The 14,674-nt window shown below is 44.4% G+C and overlaps 1 protein-coding gene across 4 annotated transcripts in view; it reads right to left on the minus strand.

The window, feature by feature from the left end:
• Window positions 1-14,674, minus strand: part of ift81 (intraflagellar transport 81 homolog) — a 225,098-nt gene that overhangs the window by 206,363 nt on the left and 4,061 nt on the right. For all 4 annotated transcript variants that reach the window (XM_072495120.1, XM_072495113.1, XM_072495115.1 and 1 more), the window contains exons 2-5: window positions 7,309-7,468; window positions 3,511-3,614; window positions 1,948-2,128; window positions 1,377-1,466 (exon numbers count right to left, since the gene is read on the minus strand). In XM_072495120.1, coding sequence (XP_072351221.1) covers window positions 1,377-1,466; window positions 1,948-2,128; window positions 3,511-3,614; window positions 7,309-7,452 — 519 coding nt within the window. In that variant the 5' untranslated portion in view covers window positions 7,453-7,468. The remainder of the gene's footprint in view (window positions 1-1,376; window positions 1,467-1,947; window positions 2,129-3,510; window positions 3,615-7,308; window positions 7,469-14,674) is intronic.

The raw sequence follows: 14,674 nt of genomic DNA on the forward strand, positions 1-14,674 counted from the left end.
CGATAGTGACATTTAAGGGGCATCTTGATAAATACATGAATAGGATGGGAATAGAGGGATACGGACCCAGAAAGTGTAGAAGATTGTAGTTTAGTCGGGCAGCATGGTCGGCACGGGCTTGGAGGGCCGAAGGGCCTGTTCCTGTGCTGTACATTTCTTTGTTCTTTGTTTGTTGTTTGTACTGTTTGGTGATCTATAGATTACTCCAACCAGGGACTTCTTTCCTTTTTTTCTTATTTCTACCCAGGCCGATTCCACATCTTGACCTCCAATACCTATATCATTTGTCACAACAGTAATGATCCCTTCCTTTATTGGCAAAACTGCACCACCACCATTTCCTATCTCTCTATCCTTCCAAAATACTGAGCACCATTGGATATTTAACTTCCAGACCTGGTCTCCTTGTAACCATGTCTCAGTAATTGTCGCAAAATCATACACCTTTGTCTCTAATTGCGTTGTTAACTCATTAATTTTGATCCGAATGCTTCATGCACTCAGACACAAAGCCTTTAAATTTGTTCTATTCTCAAATCTCCCTCCTCTTGTAAGATTCCATGCGCAATATGATGTTCATAATATGATTAGTAAAAGCAAAATATACTGTGAATGCTGACAATATAAAATAGAAAACAGAAAAGTGCTTGAAACACAGATCAGCCATCATCTATAGAAAGAGAAAAATGTTAAGAGCTTAGAGTGGATAACCCATCCTCAGAAAAGAAGACAAGGGTGATAAGGAAAGAAGAGTTGTAGATCGACGATGGGAGTACAAGAATTTCAGGTCGTAACCTCTGAACATTTTTTTGTCGAATAGCAGCTTTAGTAATTAGTCCAAATATACCACATCGGCTGGCTCCCCCTTTTCAACTCTACTAGTTACCTTTTCAAAGAATTCCAACAGTTTTGTCAAGCATGATTTCCACTTCATAAATCCATGATGACTCTAACTGATCCTGCCACTGCTTTCTAAATGTTCCGCTATAAAGTCCTTGATAATGGATTCAAGAATTTTCCCCACTACCGATGTTAGGCTCACTAGTCTATAATTCCGTTTTCTCGCTAACTCCCTTTTTGAATATTAGAGTGAATTATTGAGAGTGACGTGAATAATGTTATTCTTGAGAGAATTACTTCAAAAGACATACATTCTTGAATAAGATGGTTACAGTGTCAATTTGTGTCACAGCACTCTCAAAGTAATTTCATTAAAGAGATAGTAAAGTCAAAATCATTTAGTTGGTTTTCAAATATTAATAACATTATTTACATTTGAGGTTCTCAATTTAATTGCACTTAAGGCTCTTGCATGTAAGAGATTACCGTTGCAAAATAAGTCTTTATGCCTTTGCAGATATTTATTTACTACTTACCCTTCTTATTTCTGCAGTTGAAAAACCACAGTTCTTCAACTGTTCACATTCCCTGTGCAAGGTTTTGAATCCTTCCACCAATTCTTCGTACTGAAAACAAAAACCAGAGCACTTCTTAAAAACATTTCTGCCAATTTCAGGATTTTCTAGGTTTAAGCAAGATCTGAAACTGTTTAAATCCAGTTAATGTTCAGTCTGGTCTGGAGGCGGCACGCTGGTGCAGTGGTTAGCACTGCTGCCTCACGGCACCGAGGACCCGGGTTCGATCCCAGCCCCGGGTCACTGCCTGTGTGGAGTTTGTACATTCTCCCATATCTGCATGGGTCTCACCCCCACAACCCAAAGATGTGCAGGGTAGGTGGATTGGCTACGCTAAAGTGCCCCTTAATTGGAACAAAAAAGAACTGGCACTTTAAATTTATTTTAAAAAAATGTTCAGTCTGTTTTACAAATTCTGAAAAAGCTTCAGATTAAAATATTAAATTAAAGAAACATTACTCTTCGACAAATAAATATCTATGCTAAGAAATATTAATCATTCACAATTGAATTATAGATGTAATTACTGAACCTGATGATAAGTGTCTGCCACAACATCGTCCTGCAAAAAGTCAGCAGGGATCTCCACCTTGACAAGAAAGCGAGCTAGGTATGCTCTTTTTTTAAGCTCATTGGTTCGCTGCAGAAGCCAGTGCAAAATGGGATGAATTATAGGCTTACTCCCAGTGACCAGACCCTGTCGAAAGGCACTCCTAGAGGGAAGGTCCAAAAATTAGTTTCTCAATCATATACACATTAAAGTCTCAATCTTAATTATCTTTGTAGTTTCATGTTGCAACGTTTACTTGAACAGAGGAAACTAAATGTCTTTACACAAATTTACAAGTGATAATATACTGTTACCTTTGTTTTTAAAACACTTCAAAATAATTAATTATTTGCTTTGAATAATCTAACTATAATCTTTCCTATATATATACTTATTCTTATTTAGAGGAAAAAGCAATAGTTTGCTTGACCTTTCTGCAAAACAATTGACAATGACTAACTGAATATGGTAGACAGTTAATTCAAGCACTACATTACAGATTATGAAATGAATGACAATTTTCTTTTTTTTGTAAAGTTTGTTTTAGCATTTAAAAAATGTAGAACTCGATTACACAAATGGAACCATTTTCAACATAGTTTCCAAAATTTCTTTGTTGGACAAAGTGATAGAACACTTGCGCCTGCAATTCCTTATGCCAGCACTGATGTCAGAAGGAAGAGCCAAGTGGAGATTATACAATGGACTTTGTAGTATCTCCTGTACAGTTGGCATAAATTGAAAAATGCAGCCACGTTGCATGTGATTTTCTGTCCAATTACTTCATGTTTCTAATATTTTTGAAGTGTATCACCTAATCAGTCGTAAAATTTACTCTCATGTACTTCCCTATTGATAGGAAAAAGAATCAAAACAAAATAACCTAAGAGGTTATTTTACACAACTCAAGTAATCAGTTGAAGGGCTAGTCATTTGCCCAGCTCCTCAGTGGCTGGGCAAATGACTAGTACATGACAAATGAGGAATAGAGCATATGAATGCACTGTAAATTCTACGATTCTATGAATAATAATAATAATAATCACTTATTGTCACAAGTAGGCGTCAATGAAGTTACTGTGAAAAGCCACTAGTCGACACATTCCGGCGCCTGTTCGGGGAGGCCGGTACGGAAATTAAACCCGCGCTGCTGGCCTTGTTCTGCATTACAAGCCAGCTGTTTAGCCCATTATGCTAAACCAGCCCCTATAGGGGATAAAATATCTCAAACTGGGTTTTGAAAACGTTTTTCCCAGATTTTTGATGAGATCTTCATTCTTTCCTTACCAAGACATTTTCTAACACTGACTACACAGCCAGATTTTACCAAATGAATTACAATGTTACTCGATGACTAGCTCCTATTGCTGAATACATGTACAATTATGTAATATATAGCCTTAAACAGTACAGAGGTGAATGATAGAGGTAAAATGTTTGACCTCTCACTCGTGAAACAGTGCAGAGAGAAATTATAGATCTAAAGAGGAAAGTGGTAAAATAAATCTCCTTCATCTCCCAGGTAAAAGATAAAATGTTACGTACATATCAGAAGCACATCCTGGTGGCTTGTATTTCAGAATTCCCAGAAGGCTAAACATTCTCTTTGCTGTTTGATCCGGTGCTTCTTCTCGTATATCAATATTATGCTACCAGCAAAGAGGAGAATATTACTGATGTTATTACATATTAAAGTTGAAATGCAGGGACATCTTTAATTGAAATCTTATTGAAAAGAGAATGGGGTTGTTTGAGAGGCAGGAGAGATTAAGCAAGGGGGAGAGGTTAAGGATTTTCTATAATTCTCTTTATTGACTACTGCATGGTGTAAAAATAGTATGAAAAGCATAATTATTACTCCTTCTGTTAGTGAAGATAACGTGTAACTTGAGCTGAACAGGATAGAAAATCCTAATTTTCATTCCTGGCTCAGCAAGTTAATTGATTTTGATAGGTGTTCTACAATTGGCTACAATGCCCCAGATGAGGGTCAGACCAGCTGATAACAGTTAAGGGTCCCATTCAGGATTGCTACCCAGTGAAAACAGTTGACAACGGTAAAGGCCGAGGCAGGCTTATCTGCTGCACTCCATGCCCACCCCATCCCCCAAAGACCACCACAACTCGTTCTCCCACTTCCTCTTTATTTCTTCCAAAGAAACCTGCTTCGTCGCTAACATCTGTCCATAAATGTCAGATCCTCCCCTCTCCTAGCTCATCCAAGGACAGAACCCTATCCAAGCAAAGGCACTGGCACCAGGGAAAATGAAAGAAGCTCTCTTAGCACAAAATCTCGTACCTGCAGATATTGAAATACATTCCCTTTCAGAAGCTGGAACTTCTCTAAGCTGGGCTCGACAGAAATCTTACCAGAGAGAACGCGACAGGAGTGGCAACAAGAGCCCTCAAGTTCGATCCTATACAAGAAGCCTCCTCCATCCACCCCCTAGAGAGTCCGGATCCTTAAACCATCCCCGTATCTTATTAATGTTTGCCGCCCAGTAATAACACAGCTGATTAGGTAGTGCCAAGCACCCCCAACTGTCTATCCCTCTATAAAAAAGCCCAGCGAATCCAAACAAAAGTAGATATTAACTTATTGATCCTACCAAAAAAGCCTCAGAAAAAAAGACTGAAGACAAGGAAAAAAAACCTTGGGAGAATATTCATCTTCACCATCTGGACTCTTCCCGCCAAAGTCAAAAGAAGGGCATCCCACATCTTCAAATCAGCCTTCATCGCATCAACTAGACTGGCCAAGTTAAGTTTATGGAGCGAGGCCCAATCATGAGCCAACCAAATTCCCAAATACCGGAAAATAGCCCTGGCTGGACAAAGCCGTAGCCTCCCTGATCAGCTCCCCTACCCAGGGAGCACATCATGAAAAATTCACTTTTGCCAAGGTTTAACTTATACCCCAAGAAGGAACCAAACTTTGAGAACTTCCGTTATCTCCCCCACATTGGAGAGACGATCAGAATGTACAACGACAAATCATCTGCATACAGGGACACCTAATGCTCCCTCCCTCCCCGCTCTATCCTCCTACACGTAAAGACGATCTTAGAGCAATAGCCAGTGGCTCAATTGTTAAATCTAACAGCAACGGGGATAATGGACATGTCTGCCTCGTACCCCTGTTCAATTTAAAATAATCCGAGCCTAGGGCATTGGTACGGACACTCAGTGAGCCCACCCAAGATATGAATTTTGCCCAAAACCAATCGCTCCCTAATCGCAAAAAGGTACCTCCACTCAACCCGATCAAACGCCTTCTCTGCGTCCATCGAGATAATCACCTCTGGCTTGGCCACTGAGAAGGGCGATATCACCACATTCAAGAGTCTCCTAATGTTGGCCAACAACTGCCGGCCCTTAACAAAACCCATCTGCTCCTACGAAACCAGCCACGGCAGGCAAGGCTCCAAATGAATTGCAACCTTAGCTTACATTTTAGCATCACCACTTGAGAGAAATAGGTCGGTACAACCTACACACCATTGATCCTTGTCCTTTTTCAAGATCAAGGAGATCAATGCCTGTGCCAGCGTGGCTGGCAGTACCCTGCAATGAAGTTACCGTGAAAAGCCCCTAGTTGCCATATTCCGGCACCTGTTCTGGTGCACGGAGGGAGAATTCAGAATGTCCAAATTACGTAACAGCACATTTTGTGGGAGGAGGGAACCTCATTGATGAAGCAGTTGAATATGGTTTGGTCTCAACTGCTTTCCATGGTAGCCATTCTCCGAGTAATTAATTCTTTTGTTTATCTCCGTTCTAAATGGTTTATTCTGTATCCTTAGACAGTGACCCCCAGTTCTGGACTCCCCCCGCCTGGGGAACATCCTCCCTGCATCTACTCTGTCTTGTCACTGCCAGGTTACTTACCTGCACTCCCGCTTTTGGCAGCTTCGAGTCGCTCCAGGCAAACAAAATCCATCTCTGGGCTATCAGGGAGGCAAAGGCCAACACATCGGCATCTCTTCCACCCCCCTGCACTCCCGGGTCTTCCTAGACGCCAAATATGGCCAGCTCTGGACTCTGAACCACCTGGACACCCAGCACCTCAGACATCACTTCCAAGAACCCCTGCCAGAACCCCCTCAGTCTTGGACATGCCCAGAGCATGTGGACATGGTTCGCGGCATGGCCCACCTCTCCCCCATCACACCACCCACACCTATCCCTGCATTTCCAAATGCAGATTAATTCTGTCTCTCAGAATTGCTTCCATTAGATTCACCACCACGGAGGTTTGATTGACTGGCCTGTAGTTTCCTGGTTTACCCCTTCCGAGGGGGCGGGCGAGGAAGGGGTCCGGGGGGGGGCGGGCGAGGAAGGGGGCTGGGGGGGGGGGCGGGCGGGCGAGGAAGGGGTCCGGGGGGGGGGGGGGGCGGGCGGGCGAGGAAGGGGTCCGGGGGGGGGGGGGGCGGGCGGGCGAGGAAGGGGTCCGGGGGGGGGGGGGCGGGCGGGCGAGGAAGGGGTCCGGGGGGGGGGGCGGGCGGGCGAGGAAGGGGTCCGGGGGGGGGGCGAGGAAGGGGTCCGGGGGGGGGGCGAGGAAGGGGTCCGGGGGGGGGGGGGGGGCGAGGAAGGGGTCGGGGGGGGGGGGGCGAGGAAGGGGTCCGGGTGGGCGAGGAAGGGGTCCGGGTGGGCGAGGAAGGGGTCCGGGTGGGCGAGGAAGGGGTCCGGGTGGGCGAGGAAGGGGTCCGGGTGGGCGAGGAAGGGGTCCGGGTGGGCGAGGAAGGGGTCCGGGTGGGCGAGGAAGGGGTCCGGGTGGGCGAGGAAGGGGTCCGGGTGGGCGAGGAAGGTGCCTGGGAGGGGAGTGGGCCCCTGGGAGGGGGCAGAGTTCATGAGGGGGGGCTGGGGAGAGGGTGCGAGGTGGGACAATTGCGTGTGTGTGTGTGGGTGGGTGGGTGGGGGGGGGGGGGGGTAAAGTGTGTCCTTAAGTCCGGCTCCCTCCCATTATCAGGGTTCTCATTCACCCTTACGCACATACACACCATGAGACACCCTCATCCACTCTATCAGTGAGGGTGAGTGAATGAGCATCCAGAGACTGGCAGCAAGCCAGACACAGACACCTTTATTTATTGCTCATTGGTTTTATGCTCAGCAAGTCGTGTCTTATTATACCTTAGTTTTTTTTGTAATTAACAGTCAATGTTGTGCCAAACTTTACCTTTCCAAAATTTGCTCATTGACTCCTTGAGTGTGAAACAATTTGAAATGTGACATCCATGTAAAATGTTCTAGCTAGATTTTATGTTCACAATAATTTCATGCAAATAAACTAGGCATTTAAGAATTAAAACACTCAGATTAGATACACCAGCAACACCTTACCTTTGGATCAATCTCTGCCAGAACCTCATTAAGCACCTGCAGCAACTGCAGTGGCTCAACTGAGTCAAAGGTGATTAGGTTGAAAGTCTTCTTGAAGGGTTCCTTATTGAGCTGTTCTACAATGAACTTGATCTGTTCGCTCATTTTTGTGTTTTATTTTCTGAAAGAAAACAAGCCATGTAATCTGCACATGGTACTATATTTTCTAATTTAGAAATGGCTTTTTAGAAAACTTCACATAAGCATGACAAACTGTGGGGAAGAATGCAAGCAATTTCAAAGGATTTAACTTAGCTAGTGAACAAATGGATACTAGAGGCTGTAAAATAGTGTACTTTGGGGTAGAAATAGAAGGTAATATACCCTAGGTTGGGGGGTGTTAATACATTTTTTTAAAATAAAAGGTACATATGCATGCAGAAAAGGCCATTAGAAAAGGAAATAGGTTTCTGGGTTTTGTATACACTATAAAAGCAAGGAAGTGATATTGAATTTGCGCAAGCCACTAATTAGTCCACAGTTGGGGGAATGTATATTGTTTGGGCACCCCATTAAAGGAAAATATTTAGAGCTATGGCAAGGGTACAGTACCAATTAGCTCACTTGGCACAAACAAACTATGAAGAAAAATTGGGGCTTTGCTCCGTTAGAATGAGAAAGTCAAATGCAAGCTCTCAAAAGTAAAAAGTGAAAGGTGCCATAAACTTCTAAATAACTAACAGAACAAAACAAAAGGGATGTACTTAAACCGGAGAGGCATAAATATCCTGGCCGCGAGGTTTGCTAGTGTCACACGGGAGGGTTTAAACTAGTATGGCAGGGGGGTGGGCACGGGAGCAATAGGTCAGAAGGTGAGAGCATTGAGGGAGAACTAGGGAATAGGGACAGTGTGGCTCTGAGGCAGAGCAGACGGGGAGAAGTTGCTGAACACAGTGGGTCTGGTGGCCTGAAGTGCATATGTTTTAATGCAAGGAGCATTACGGGTAAGGCAGATGAACTTAGAGCTTGGATTAGTACTTGGAACTATGATGTTGTTGCCATTACAGAGACCTGGTTGAGGGAAGGGCAGGATTGGCAGCTAAACGTTCCAGGATTTAGATGTTTCAGGCGGGATAGAGGGGGATGTAAAAGGGGAGGTGGAGTTGCGCTACTTGTTCGGGAGAATATCACAGCTGTACTGCGAGAGGACACCTCAGAGGGCAGTGAGGCTATATGGGTAGAGATCAGGAATAAGAAGGGTGCAGTCACAATGTTGGGGGTATACTACAGGCCTCCCAACAGCCAGCAGGAGATAGAGGAGAAGATAGGTAGACAGATTTTGGAAAAGAGTAAAAACAACAGGGTTGTGGTGATGGGAGACTTCAACTTCCCCAATATTGACTGGGACTCACTTAGTGCCAGGGGCTTAGACGGGGCGGAGTTTGTAAGGAGCATCCAGGAGGGCTTCTTAAAACAATATGTAGACAGTCCAACTAGGGAAGGGGCGGTACTGGACCTGGTATTGGGGAATGAGCCCGGCCAGGTGGTAGATGTTTCAGTAGGGGAGCATTTCGGCAACAGTGACCACAATTCAGTAAGTTTTAAAGTACTGGTGGACAAGGATAAGAGTGGTCCGAGGACGAATGTGCTAAATTGGGGGAAGGCTAATTATAACAATATTAGGCGGGAACTGAAGAACATAGATTGGGGGCGGACGTTTGAGGGCAAATCAACATCTGACATGTGGGAGGCTTTCAAGTGGCAGTTGAAAGGAATACAGGACCGGCATGTTCCTGTGAGGAAGAAAGATAAATACGGCAATTTTCGGGAACCTTGGATGACGAGTGGTATTGTAGGCCTCGTCAAAAAGAAAAAGGAGGCATTTGTCAGGGCTAAAAGGCTGGGAACAGACGAAGCCTGCGTGGAATATAAGGAAAGTAGGAAGGAACTTAAGCAAGGAGTCAGGAGGGCTAGAAGGGGTCACGAAAAGTCATTGGCAAATAGGGTTAAGGAAAATCCCAAGGCTTTTTACACGTACATAAAAAGCAAGAGGGTAGCCAGGGAAAGGGTTGGCCCACTGAAGGAGAGGCAAGGGAATCTATGTGTGGAGCCAGAGGAAATGGGCGAGCTACTAAATGAATACTTTGCCTCAGTATTCACCAAAGAGAAGGAATTGGTAGATGTTGAGTCTGGAGAAGGGGGTGTAGATAGCCTGGGTCACATTGTGATCCAAAAAGACGAGGTGTTGGGTGTCTTAAAAAATATTAAGGTAGATAAGTCCCCAGGGCCTGATGGGATCTACCCCAGAATACTGAAGGAGGCTGGAGAGGAAATTGCTGAGGCCTTGACAGAAATCTTTGAATCCTCGCTGTCTTCAGGGGATGTCCCGGAGGACTGGAGAATAGCCAATGTTGTTCCTCTGTTTAAGAAGGGTAGCAAGGATAATCCCGGGAACTACAGGCCGGTGAGCCTTACTTCAGTGGTAGGGAAATTACTGGAGAGAATTCTTCGAGACAGGATCTACTCCCATTTGGAAGCAAATGGACGTATTAGTGAGAGGCAGCACGGTTTTGTGAAGGGGAGGTCGTGTCTCACTAACTTGATAGAGTTTTTCGAGGAGGTCACTAAGATGATTGATGCAGGTAGGGCAGTAGATGTTGTCTATATGGACTTCAGTAAGGCCTTTGACAAGGTCCCTCATGGTAGACTATTACAAAGGGTGAAGTCACACGGGATCAGGGGTGAGCTGGCAAGGTGGATACAGAACTGGCTAGGCCATAGAAGGCAGAGAGTAGCAATGGAGGGATGCTTTTCTAATTGGAGGGCTGTGACCAGTGGTGTTCCACAGGGATCAGTGCTGGGACCTTTGCTCTTTGTAGTATATATAAATGATTTGGAGGAAAATGTAACTGGTCTGATTAGTAAGTTTGCAGACGACACAAAGGTTGGTGGAATTGCGGATAGCGATGAGGACTGTCGGAGGATACAGCAGGATTTAGATTGTCTGGAGACTTGGGCGGAGAGATGGCAGATGGAGTTTAATCCGGACAAATGTGAGGTAATGCATTTTGGAAGGGCTAATGCAGGTAGGGAATATACAGTGAATGGTAGACCCCTCAAGAGTATTGAAAGTCAAAGAGATCTAGGAGTACAGGTCCACAGGTCATTGAAAGGGGCAACACAGGTGGAGAAGGTAGTCAAGAAGGCATACGGCATGCTTGCCTTCATTGGCCGGGGCATTGAGTATAAGAATTGGCAAGTCATGTTGCAGCTGTATAGAACCTTAGTTAGGCCACACTTGGAGTATAGTGTTCAATTCTGGTCGCCACACTACCAGAAGGATGTGGAGGCTTTAGAGAGGGTGCAGAAGAGATTTACCAGAATGTTGCCTGGTATGGAGGGCATTAGCTATGAGGAGCGGTTGAATAAACTCGGTTTGTTCTCACTGGAACGAAGGAGGTTGAGGGGAGACCTGATAGAGGTATACAAAATTATGAGGGGCATAGACAGAGTGGATAGTCAGAGGCTTTTCCCCAGGGTAGAGGGGTCAATTACTAGGGGGCATAGGTTTAAGGTGAGAGGGGCAAGGTTTAGAGTAGATGTACGAGGCAAGTTTTTTTACGCAGAGGGTAGTGGGTGCCTGGAACTCGCTACCGGAGGAGGTAGTGGAAGCAGGGACGATAGGGACATTTAAGGGGCATCTTGACAAATATATGAATAGGATGGGAATAGAAGGATACGGACCCAGGAAGTGTAGAAGATTGTAGTTTAGTCGGGCCGCATGGTCGGCACGGGCTTGGAGGGCCGAAGGGCCTGTTCCTGTGCTGTACATTTCTTTGTTCTTTGTTTGTTCTTTGTAGAAGGCTTTATCATATCATTTAAAATGAAGTGGATAAGTTACTTAGTTTTCTAATGTATTTCATTACAAATTATGAAAAATCCATGTGTCACAGTGCAAGAGTATATTTTGATGCAAGTTCCCACCCAAAAATGCACCTTATTCATAAAATTCATAAAGGTATAGTTAAGTACAGCACAAGGCACTTTGGGTGTCTCAGTCTGATGGAGACTGCAAATACTAGAAACATGCTCCGATACATGCAGCCCTAGGATTTGCACAATGGCTGAACAACCATAAACTGTGATCTTTCCTTGTTGCAATGTTGGCCCCACACTTTAGTTCATCCCACAACCATTGTCCTGGGCCTTAGAATGTGCTAGTCTGCAACACTCAGTTGTGCAGAGCTCCTTGCACTAGAAGATCAATAAGTGTTTTTCACTAAGTTGATGACCTTTCAGGAGCAGCTAATGTTTGTCTCGATGTATATCCCTGAGAAGAATCCATATAGCAGAGTTCTGTACTACTGCGCAATTCATGAAGAACCTCAACAAAACCTTTACACCTCTTTCCAGATGTCCTTTGCAAACACACAGGACATGGCCAACAATCTCTTCTCGGCTACAGCCACTTCATCTAACAGGGAAAGCTCTTCTCACCACCAGCCGAGATCCATTTCAGTGCTTCTTTGAAATTTCTTGTCACGAAATATTTTGCCAAATGACTGCGCGCTCAGGGCACCATCCAACAGGATCCATCAACTCCTGTTCGTTCACAACAACATTATGCAGTGATGATTTTAAACCATACATGAGCTGCTCTTTTGTTGTTTAAGGACCTTATACTAGTACACCATTGTTATCATACATAGTATTAATGACTTTCCTGTAATTTACAAATTGTCACCAAAAGTCATTTCTTGTTTGAATTGAAATAGTGATTAATTTGAATGCAATCGATTCATGTCAGCCAATTTCAGGACAAATTAAAATATTTTACAGGTGGTGGCAGCGTTGTGATATTTCCCCTTGTGGGGGAGACTAGAACTAGAGGACACAGTTTAAAAATATGGGGTCTCAATTTAAGAAGGATATGAGAATTATTTTTCTCTCAGAAGGTCATGAGTCTTTGGATCTCTCTTCCCCAGAGAAAGATGGAGGCAGGGCCATTTATATTCTCAAGGTAGAAGTAGAGGTTAACAAGGGAGTCAAAAACCTAAGAAGGAACCTTTGTGACTGTACAATAAATGAAAACGAACGGCAATGTATATAATTTTGAAAATGCCAATAAAAAGATTTTTTTTTAAAACAAGGGAGTCAAGTTATCGGGGTGGACAGAAACAACTACTTTAGTTCTGTCTTCACTGAGGAAGACTCAAATAGCTTCTCAGAAATGTTAAGAACCCAAGAGTCTATTGAGAAGGACGAATTGAAGGAAAATAGTATTTATTAGAAAAATAGTGGAGAAATTAATGGGACTGAAAGCCGGTAAATCCCCAGGGCCTGATAATCTATATCGCAGGGTACTAAAAGGAGGTGATCATGGAAATAGTGGATGCATTGGTTGTCATCTTCCAAAATTCTGTAGATTCTGGAACAGTCCCGCAGATTGAAGGGTGGCAAAACCCTGCTATTTAAAAAAGGAGGGAGGGGGAAAACAGGGAATTACAGACCAATTAGCCTAACATCAGGAGTAAAAAAACATGTTAAAGTCTATTTTGTTTTGTTAAAACAAAACTTGAATTTCAACATAGAATTAACCAAATTAACATTGAAGAAATGGCCTTATAATTATCAGTCAAACAATTCTTAAACAAAAGCAAAAACTTAAACTATCTATACCTACTAACTCCAATTAAGCAATCCTAATACAGTTCAAATGCCACTTATAAATAAAGTTAAATAAAGGTATCAGACAGTTTTACTTTGGAGAGAGGGACCCTTTCAAGAGCAGATTCAGTATGCTTCTGCTCAACCCAACAGCATTTGGCAAAAAGCTTAATATCCTCTGTCTCATCAGACTTAAATACTTTTTTTCTTAAATAATATTTTACTAAGGTATTTGAAAATTTTTATAACAGTAACATAAACAATGACATCAACATGGTAAAATAAACATTCCCCCCCCCCCCCCCAGTCCAATCTTCACGCATCTCGAACATACAACAACAATCCGCCCGCCCCCCTCCCCCCGCTTTGGAATACTGCATCTGCTGACATTTTAATTTTCCTCAAGAAAGTCGATGAACGGCTGCCACCTCCGGGAGAACCCTGACATTGACCCTCTTAAGGCAAACTTTATTTTCTCGAGACTGAGAAACCCAGCCATGTCACTAACACAGGTCTCTACACTCGGGGGCTTTGAGTCCCTCCACATTAACAAGATCTGTCTCCGGGCTACCATGGAGGCAAAGGCCAAGACATCGGCCTCTTTCGCCCCCTGAACTCCCGGATCTTAAGACACTCCAAAGATCGCTACCTCCGCACTCGGCACCACCCGTGTTTTTAGTACCGTGGACATTGCCTTAGCAGAATCCTGCCAAAACCCTCTAAGCTTCGTGAATGCCCAAATCACGTGGACATGATTTGCTGGGCTTCCCGCGCACCTCGCACACCTGAACCCTACCCCGAAAAACTTACTCATCCTAGCCAATGTCATGTGTGCCCGGTGGACTACCTTAAATTGTATCAGACTAAGCCTGGCACATGATGAGGAGGTATTAACCCAGCTTGGGGCATCCGCCCATAGACCCGCCTCTATCTCTCCTCCTAGCTAGTCCTCCCACTTGCCCTTAAGCTCCTCCACCGGAGTTTCCTCCGCCTCCGAAAGCTCCTGGTAAATATCCGATACCTTCCCCTCTCCCACCCAGGTACTGGAAACTACTCTATACTGTATCCCCAGTGATGGCAGCAGCGGAAAGGCCGGCACCTGCTTTCTCAGGAAGTTTCGCACCTGCAAATACCTAAAACTGTTCCCTGCTGGCAATTTAAATTTATCCTCCAAAGCTTTCAAGCTGGGAAAGCCCCAGTCTATAAATAGATCCCCCATCCTTCCAATTCCTGCCCTCTGCCAACTCCGGAGCCCACCATCTAGCCTACCCGGTTCAAACCTGTGGTTATTATAAATCGGGGTCCAAATCGATGCTCCCTCCACTCTCTTATATCTCCTCCATTGCCCCCAGATCCTCAGAGCCACCACTACCACCGGACTTGTGGAGTATTGGGCCGGCGGGAACGGCAGAGGTGCCGTTACCAATGCTCCCAGACTGGTGTCTTTTTTTTTTTTTTAAATAATTTTTTTTATTCTCCACCTTTTTCATATATTCTTCCAGACTGGTGTCTTAACATGATGCCGCCTCCATCTGCTCCCATGTCTCCCCCTCCCCCACTACCCACTTCCTAATCTTCCTATATTAGCCACCCTGTAGTAATTGCAGAAGTTCGGCAGCGCCAACCCATCCTCCCACCGACTGCGCTCCAGCAACACTTTCTTCACTCGTGGGGTTTTACTCGCCCACACAAAGCCCGAAATAATCTTATTCACCCACTT

Source organism: Scyliorhinus torazame, chromosome 1, assembly GCF_047496885.1.
Source record: "Scyliorhinus torazame isolate Kashiwa2021f chromosome 1, sScyTor2.1, whole genome shotgun sequence".
Classification (NCBI taxonomy): Eukaryota; Metazoa; Chordata; class Chondrichthyes; order Carcharhiniformes; family Scyliorhinidae; genus Scyliorhinus; species Scyliorhinus torazame.